The sequence below is a fragment of the Eublepharis macularius genome, chromosome 14 (assembly GCF_028583425.1).
Source record: "Eublepharis macularius isolate TG4126 chromosome 14, MPM_Emac_v1.0, whole genome shotgun sequence".
Taxonomy (NCBI): Eukaryota; Metazoa; Chordata; class Lepidosauria; order Squamata; family Eublepharidae; genus Eublepharis; species Eublepharis macularius.
The window spans coordinates 34,268,056-34,276,205 of NC_072803.1; the positions used below are offsets into that span (position 1 = coordinate 34,268,056).

Here is an 8,150-nt window from a genome sequence, read left to right on the forward strand (position 1 = left end):
GAATTAAGACATGAAAAGAGGGGAGGAGGGAATCAAGTGGCAAAGGCTCAACTAAAACAAAACATTTTCAGATGTGGCTTATGGCACTCCTGATGCCTATTGGTACAACATTCCAGATCTATGGCACAACAAGGGGGAAAGGATGGAGATTCATGAGTGAAAATTAAACTTTTGGTTTAGAGTGAAAAGGCACCAGAAGAATGTAGAGACTGTGGGGCACCTTAACAATAATGAGGACTAACTGTATTTGAGCACTTACCAGCAAAAAAATGACTATGATAAGAAAAGAAAGCCATTAAAGAGACAATTGCAGAGAGAAGAGGAAAACTATGCACAGGAAATTGGAGGTAGGCAGAGGCATTCAAAACAGAAGGAAGTTTTAGATAAAGAGACACAGGAAATCAAAGTAGATTGTTGCAGGTATTAAGTCTAGAAGGAATCAGGGATTGAGCTAATATTTAAAATGTAACAACAGCAAAAATTAGTGCTATTTTTTAAATATCAAGGAGCTTAAATCAGTAAGACTTAGATCTGACATTAATGAAAGGATGAAAGGAAGAATAGAGTCAAGCATAAGTTACAGAGTGAGAGAGGGTGGGAAGAAGAGGAAGAGAAAAAGTAACAAACAGAAAGATTAAGGGAATAAGAATGAGCTTTCAGCTCTGCCAATGAAGCTTAAGCTCCTTAAGCTTAAGTGGCGGGAGATAGTTTCTTGATATATGATAGGATGGTCTCCAAGCTACTGTTTCTCCCATGTCTGTCTTACTCTTTCTCTCTCTCTCAGGAGGAGGAAGTTGAGCAGCTTGTAAAGAAGACAATGGCTCTGCAAACGGACATTGTGGACCTGCAGAGAATCCCACAGGGCCGCAAGCAAGGGAGCTCCTTGGATGATCTGTAAGGGATGCTTCTGTGGTTCTAGGCCTTTATCTCTAAGCAGTTATTTTTTCTAGCTTCCATCAGCTTGGTGGAACAGAAAACACTCCTTCTTTGCCAGTCTATTAGCAAGTCATATATGTAGACATGGGTTAAGTGGCAATGTGTATAGTAAGTTGAACATAGATTCAGAAGAGTTAGCCGTGTTAGTCTGTAGTAACAAAATAGAAAAGAGTCCAGTAGCACCTTTAAGACTAACCAACTTTACTGTAGCATAAGCTTTCGAGAACCACAGTACTCTTCGTCAGAGGCATCTGACGAATTCAGTTGATTTCAAAGGGTTCGTGCATACCTCTACACAGGTTGCTCTCATAGGCTACCGAGGTTAATTTCACCCTTATATGATAGGCAGGAAGAGCCCATTTAAACATTTAGCATAATCAAGCGGTAATGCTTTCCATGGGCTATACAATTTCTTATTGTAGGCCAGGAGGTTGATTGCTTGAAAACTGTCATTCTACAATGTGCATGGAAGGAGCTGGAGAAGAATAGTCAGAACCTACTACGTGCAAATTAAAAGTTCACAATCCTTTTTGTTACTGGATTTTTCTCTGTGAGGTAGGACACCAGTATTCCCAGTTTACAGATGGCGAAGTGAGACTGAAAAAGAGTGACCATTCAGAGGATCTTGAACCTTGTCACCTAGCTTTCAGCATAGCCCCTGCCTCTTGTCCCTGCCCCCTTCTTCCTGCTGAAAATGAGCAATGAAAGTAAGACTGGTTTAGGGCAAGACAGAAAATAGTATGATAGGTGTATTGTCGAAGGCTTTCACGGCCGGAGAACGATGGTTGTTGGGGGTTTTCCGGTCTGTATTGCCGTGGTCTTGGCATTGTAGTTCCTGACGTTTCGCCAGCAGCTGTGTATGATAGGTCTTCCTCTGACACACTTGTCAAAACAATCAAAACCATCACACTCAACAACTTGGAAATCTACAAGTTTTGTCTCCGGAATGATTCAGTTTCTTGAGCCCTGCAAGACCATTTCAAATCTGGATTCCTTAGGGTGGTGTTTCTTGTTGCTTTTGTAGAGAGGAGCAAGCCAAGGACCTGTACCGAAGACTGAGGGAAAAGCCAAGAGGTAAAAGGTGTCATTGCACTGCAGTATTGCTGTAGCATGCTTTGTTCCAAAGGAGCCCTGGTGGGAGAAGAGGGAGGGGGTTGCAGGACTGTATGTCAGCAGCTCTTCCTCCTGCCTTTGTTCCCCAGCCTGCCTTATCAAGGCCAGTGTAGCTTTACAGTGTGTTACAGATACTGATTTACAAACCTAATTACTTCTCCCAAAGCTCACAGTCGACCCTTTTCTTTTCCTACAAAGTACAGAAGAGAGAGCACATCTTCTGAAAGATCACTAATGTGGATTAGTTATTTCTTCACATTCTCAAACCTCCTTTTGTTCACATAGTAAGGAGGGATTAAAGAATGCTAGAAGTCTGGATTTTTTTACAGATATCCCCAAATCATGTAACAGTGATTTCTAATACGTTTTAGTCATACAAGAGCAAGTTGTCTGACATAAAAGATCTAAACTTAACATAGAATAGTCACTGTGGAGCATGACCTGGTAACATCTAGATTAGATTACTGCAACATGCTCTACATGAGGTTGCCCTTGAAGACTATCTGGAAGCTAGTTGGTACAGAATGTGGCTAGAATGTTTACTGGAGTAGGTCGTAGAAACAATTCACTCCAGTCTTTTCCCATCTACATTGGCTGCCAATTTGCTTCCAGACTCAATTGAGGGTGCCGTTATTGACCTTTAAAATTGTAAACAGCTTGGGGCCAGCATACCTAAATAACCACCTGCTCCAATAAGAACCTACCTGTCCACCGAGGTCACCTTCAGTGGCCCTGCTTCAGGTGCCATGCCAGCTGAGGCTAGATGGGTGGCACCTCAAGAAAGGGCCATCTTGTTTTGTGGCACCAAAACTTTGGTACTCCCTCCTCAGGGAGATTCGTCTGTATCCCTTTATCGTTATCTTTTGCTACTGGGTAAAGACTTTGTGTTGTGTTTGTATGAGTATTTGAGTATGTTTGGCATACTCCCAATCACTGTTACGGGCCCTCCTCCCCAGGTGTGTTTGGTGTGCTTATATGTTTTTATTGAATCAACTACATAATGTGTGTGTGTAGTCTATTTTAAATTGTTTTAATGTTTTACTGTTGAAATGTTTTGATGCTTGCCTGTTTGTGTGGAAAGAAGGCATAGAAATGTTTTAAATAAAATTAATAAATTTATTGTGCCTTCATAACCGTACATTGAAAAGGGAGAGGGTCTCCTCTTAATTCCTCTCTGATGTCCCATTGAAGTTTCTCTCATCTCTGTGAATAATTGTCACCAAAATGATTCATTCCTCATTTTTCTAACAGTACAATGCTCTGTTCTTAAATTCTTGCACTGGCTGCAATGTGCTGTAATAATTGTTTGCAACTGGACTGGCTTGTCCACATAGGACAATCCAGTTATGAATAACCGCTGATATTGCAACAATAGCACAGTATCTGTATGGGTGCAGTCACCCTCTTCTTCTCTGCTCTCAGATCTAGCATGAGCTCTACTAACCTTATCTTTGGGAGGTCTTCTGCATCCCCAAATTATCCTCCCCACTTACGTTTGCATCTGCCTCCCTTGAACACTGGTGTGATGCTCCCATTCTCACTTCCCTAAACCCCACCTCTTCTGTGAAATCTCTGGCACAACTCTTTCCTAAAACTAGGACAAGAATGCATATGCTTCTTTTCTATTGTCCCTTCAGTCTCTCCCCCTTCCCTTTGTTATCCCCTCTGTGCTAAACTTCAGATTGTTTAAGTTCCTTTGGGCTGTGCTCTTCTAGACTATTACTCTATAAAGCTCCATGCATGTTGATGGTGCTGTTTAAATAATATAATCATTTTTAATAATAATAAATATTTTATTATTTTAAATATTCAGTAACTGCCTTGATCATGTGAACAAAAGATGGGGAGGAGGTGCCAGTGAGAGAGGGCTGATTTGCATGAATGTTTCAATTTAGTGATGTGTGGAATATTGTCGCAGTAGTCTCACTGCAAACTGCTGTGGCGCTGAAAAACAGCACAGGAAGTCTTGTAGGGCCAGCAGCTTTGAATTCTGGAGCATCACATTTTCATGCTCTCAGCTCCCCCTCTCCTATAAGCCTCATCTGACTACTGATAGTGCTAAAATGACCGTAACAATTGGCTCTAATCTTCATTCAGCAGTGTTTAAGAATGTGCCCCAGAGGTAGACTATTCGTATTTTCATTCATTGTGAAGGCAAAGCCAGAAGATGATTCACATTGTAATGGCTGTGATTTTTCCTGTTGCTTGTTGTCCAAGCTCTGAAAAGTGCTCAGAGCAATGCGATTTTTAGCTCCTCTTTTTAAAAAAATGACCTCTCACTGTCCTGCATTTTGATTTCTCCCACTTCTACGTCTAGATCAACGGACTAGTGGAGATTGCCAGGATGTAGTACGACTGCTGTTGCAGGCAATACAGTCCTTTGAAAAGAAAATCCGCCTTCTTTATGTGCAACTGAGGTAAAACCCCAAACCACATGTTGTAATGGGGAGGTTATGCTGGTTACTTGGAATAGAGTTGGAACAGGCAGAATGCCACACAATGCACAGTGTGTTGCAGGCTAGCAACAGGATCATGCCATATCAAGCAGTGTATTCTCTCATCTCGCCCACTTCTGGAGTCAGCTACTGACTGGTGACTAGAGTATCATTTTTCAGCAATACAGTTGTATGCAAACAAAAGGCACTGGAGTTGTTTCCTAAAGTAGATGAGGTGATGCGCCTGATGAATGAAGATGAGAACAAGGTTATCCGGCTCCAGGAGAAACGGCAGAAAGAACTGTGGAACTTGCTGAAAATAGCCTGTGTGAGTGAGGTGGAAAAATGTATTTTTATCTCGTCAAGAGATCAGGTGGCATATCTGAATCTGATTTCCCTTCCCTAAATCAAGAAACTGGCTCAAAAATTATGCCTTACTTGATTTTTATACCCCACCTTTCTTCCCAATGGGGACCCAAAGAGACTTACATCATTCTCACCTGCATTATACCCTCACAACATCCCTCTGAGGTAGGTTAGGGCTGAGAGTGTGTGCCTGGCTCACTGTCACCTGTTGAGCTTCTATGGCAGAGAGTGGAGATTTGAACCTGGGTCTCCCAGATTAAGTTCAAAACTCTAACCACTACACTGGCTCTCAACACACTGCCTTGACACACACACTCCTCCTCCTCCTCTGCTGAGATGCCTCTGCATGTCTACCTTGTGTGTTGCAGAAACTGAGTATGTTCTAGGTCATACTTGTTTATCTGAGACACTGTAAGAGCCTTGCTGTAACTAGGAACGTGCCCTAGACCACTCATCACTGTTTCAGGGCTACATATTGCAGGGGAAATTTGAGGGAAGCTTTTTATGCTACTCATGATTTTCTCAATGAGGAATCCTAGGGCTCCCCAGAACACAGTGTGAAAACCCACTGCCTTAATCAGACTTCTAAAATCCAGTCTCATGTTGCATTAACACACCCTCTCCCCCCAGTTTCTGGATGGAGGTGGCAACAACACTTCCCACTGAATAAAAATAGCATATTTTCCCACTTTTCTGTGCACAGAATGCTTAATCTGTCTCCTCCTTCCCTGCAGAGTAAGGTGCGTGGTCCTGTCAGTGGCAGCCCAGACAGCATGAATACATCACGCCTTAGTAACCCTGGCCAGCTATCCTTGCAGAGCCAAGCCCCCAATGGCAATTTACAAGAACCTGTGCTTAAAAGGTAAGGTTGGAAGTGATTGTTCAAATGTCTGGACTTAAGCTGTTTGAAGTGATATTGCTGTAGGTTTGTACTTTCATGCTTGAAGTCTCTCAACACTCTACTTGGCTGTTTGAGGGATTACTGTAAGATATGCAGAAAATAAATTATACAGTAAGACTACAAAGTAAACTGTGTTTGGAGTCTTGTGGCACCTTGAAGTCTAACAAGGTTTTTTTTATGCTAGAGGAGCCACAGGACTCCTATTTTTGCTACAATACACTAACACATCTATCCCTCTGGCTTTAGGGTAGCAAGACTAAAACTTTTTAATTCTTCTTCATAAGGCTATATATGTAATCAATTTGGAGGAAAAGGAATATGAAGTATATAGTATTATCTAGTGCCTTATTGTTGCCGACACACACACAGACACAGACACAGACACACACACACAGCCTTTCCCAAACTACTGGAAAATGTTAGTAGAGGAAGAAAATAGTTCATTATTATAAACTTCCAACAGCAGTTGAAAGACTGTAATGTTATCAGTCTTATAGTAAGGACTGTTTCCCCCTCATGTTTTTAAAATTCTCCAGTTACCCTGCAGGGACAATCATACCTTTGTCAGTTTCACAGAACTTTGCACCACCTTTCCTGTGTCCATATCAGCAACTTTCCCCTTTATAGTTCAAAGCAGTCTTGTTTATTGTATTCTCTTAGGGTGTAGTCTTTTTTAAAATAAATAATGCTACATTTAGACAAAACAGTCTGTACGTTAGCTACTGCTTCAGGCATACAAAAATTCTCTGTCATGCCTAACCCCCCACCCAAACAGGGTGGGACAAAGTTAACCTGGTCCCTTATGAAGTTTCAGTTGTGCTTTGTTCATACAAATGAACACAACAGGAGTAGAACTGGGAAAATCTATGCAAAATACATTACTTACATTAGTGCAGAAGGAAAATTAGCTAGTGTAGCCATACTCCTAACATCCCATTACTAGGAAGCAACTGTTGGCCATAGCATTCTCACGTGCCACCACAATGGTACTAGCAGATATGCTGGGCAGAGAGGCTTAAGTTGTGGCACAAGAAATCTGAAGAGTTAATGCTTCTGTAAGAACACACAGTGGCACACACTGTTTCTGCTGTGCTTCGATTTAGTACATACTGTCTGTAAGGTGCTCCTTAGGACTGACTAGCTGGTGCTTTTTTTCAGAAACAGGAATCTTGCATCTATCTTTAAAGGTGAATGGATGCATATTTAGCAAAAGACTAGTGTGTGTTTTTGTTCTTACAACAGGTATGTACTTCCTGTGTTGACTTTTAATATATTTTTCATCTGCTTATAATCAACCCTCTTCACGTTAGAAAGCATGTAAATTGCAATGCCTGCATACATTAGCTGCAGGTAAATACTAGCATGTAACATCTGCCTTAGATATTGGACTGAAACTGTTCTTTCTCAAATCAATCAATGAAGTTGCTTTGTGCAGCAGGGCCAGAAGTTCCCCTTCAGTGCCTGTTATATAAAAGCAATCAAATTTGTCTAATAAAAACAAGCCAAAGAACCCATGGGGTTGTCCAACATTCTCTTTGAAGAAGAGACCTACCTACCACAGGCAATCTACTTTTGTAACTGAGAATTAAAAAGAAAGTCTGATATGTAAATTCAGCAAGCTTCTTGAGAGAGCTGAAGTAGCAGACAACGTGCATCAAGTGGCAAGTGGAATTTCTCTGTAACAATTACTGCTCATGTACTTGCAAAGCACTCTTTTACACAAATCTCCTGTAATTTGTCTCTTAGTGAGGTCCTATTGATGGAATCTCAAAGCCTCTGCAGCCAGCTAGAGAATGTGATGCTTGACACAATGAAGGATCAAGACCACAGCTTTATGGTAATGCCCCTAATTTTATACTGTAAAGTGCTGAGATGAAAGGAAGAAGACTCAAGAGAATAACATCTTCTCAGTCAACTTAAGTCTATGTTAGTTCTTTTTTAAAAGGATTTGGATGCTTAATAACTAAAGAGGGGGAAGAAAAGAATCAGTTAACCTTCACTACATTTCCCTCCTCTATCATATGTCTAAGTCTTAACTGTATTCTTCTTGAATGGAATGTGGATTAATCTTGTCTCTAATGTACAGAATCTGGGGAAAGGGGCAGGTAGGTTATGGGTGAGATGCATCTAAATTCATATCTGATTTATTTTTAGGCTTTGGACTGGAGTTGGCTGAAACTTCAAGTGGAAGAACGAGAAAGCCCAGAACAAACTCAAATGTGAAAAAAACTCACTAAGCAATGTTTTAAATGCCCCATATACGCTCTTCCTGTTGGGGGAAACATGCTGACTACAAACCATTCTGGCATAGGAAACTTGTTAAACATATGATTGCATAGAGAGATTTATTCCTATCTGAAACTATCTGTATATAAAATTACTTTTCTGTACTGCTTTGA

The 8,150-nt window shown here is 41.0% G+C and overlaps 1 protein-coding gene across 1 annotated transcript in view; it reads left to right on the forward strand.

Annotated features, from left to right (window-relative positions):
* IKBKB (inhibitor of nuclear factor kappa B kinase subunit beta) overlaps positions 1-8,141 on the forward strand; it is a 36,145-nt gene extending 28,004 nt beyond the window's left edge. Inside the window, exons 15-21 of the mRNA XM_054997779.1 lie at positions 785-894; positions 1,961-2,010; positions 4,367-4,466; positions 4,665-4,812; positions 5,585-5,712; positions 7,498-7,588; positions 7,906-8,141. Of these exons, the coding sequence (XP_054853754.1) occupies positions 785-894; positions 1,961-2,010; positions 4,367-4,466; positions 4,665-4,812; positions 5,585-5,712; positions 7,498-7,588; positions 7,906-7,974 (696 nt within the window). The 3' untranslated portion in view covers positions 7,975-8,141. The remainder of the gene's footprint in view (positions 1-784; positions 895-1,960; positions 2,011-4,366; positions 4,467-4,664; positions 4,813-5,584; positions 5,713-7,497; positions 7,589-7,905) is intronic.
* Positions 8,142-8,150: the final 9 nt, after the last annotated feature.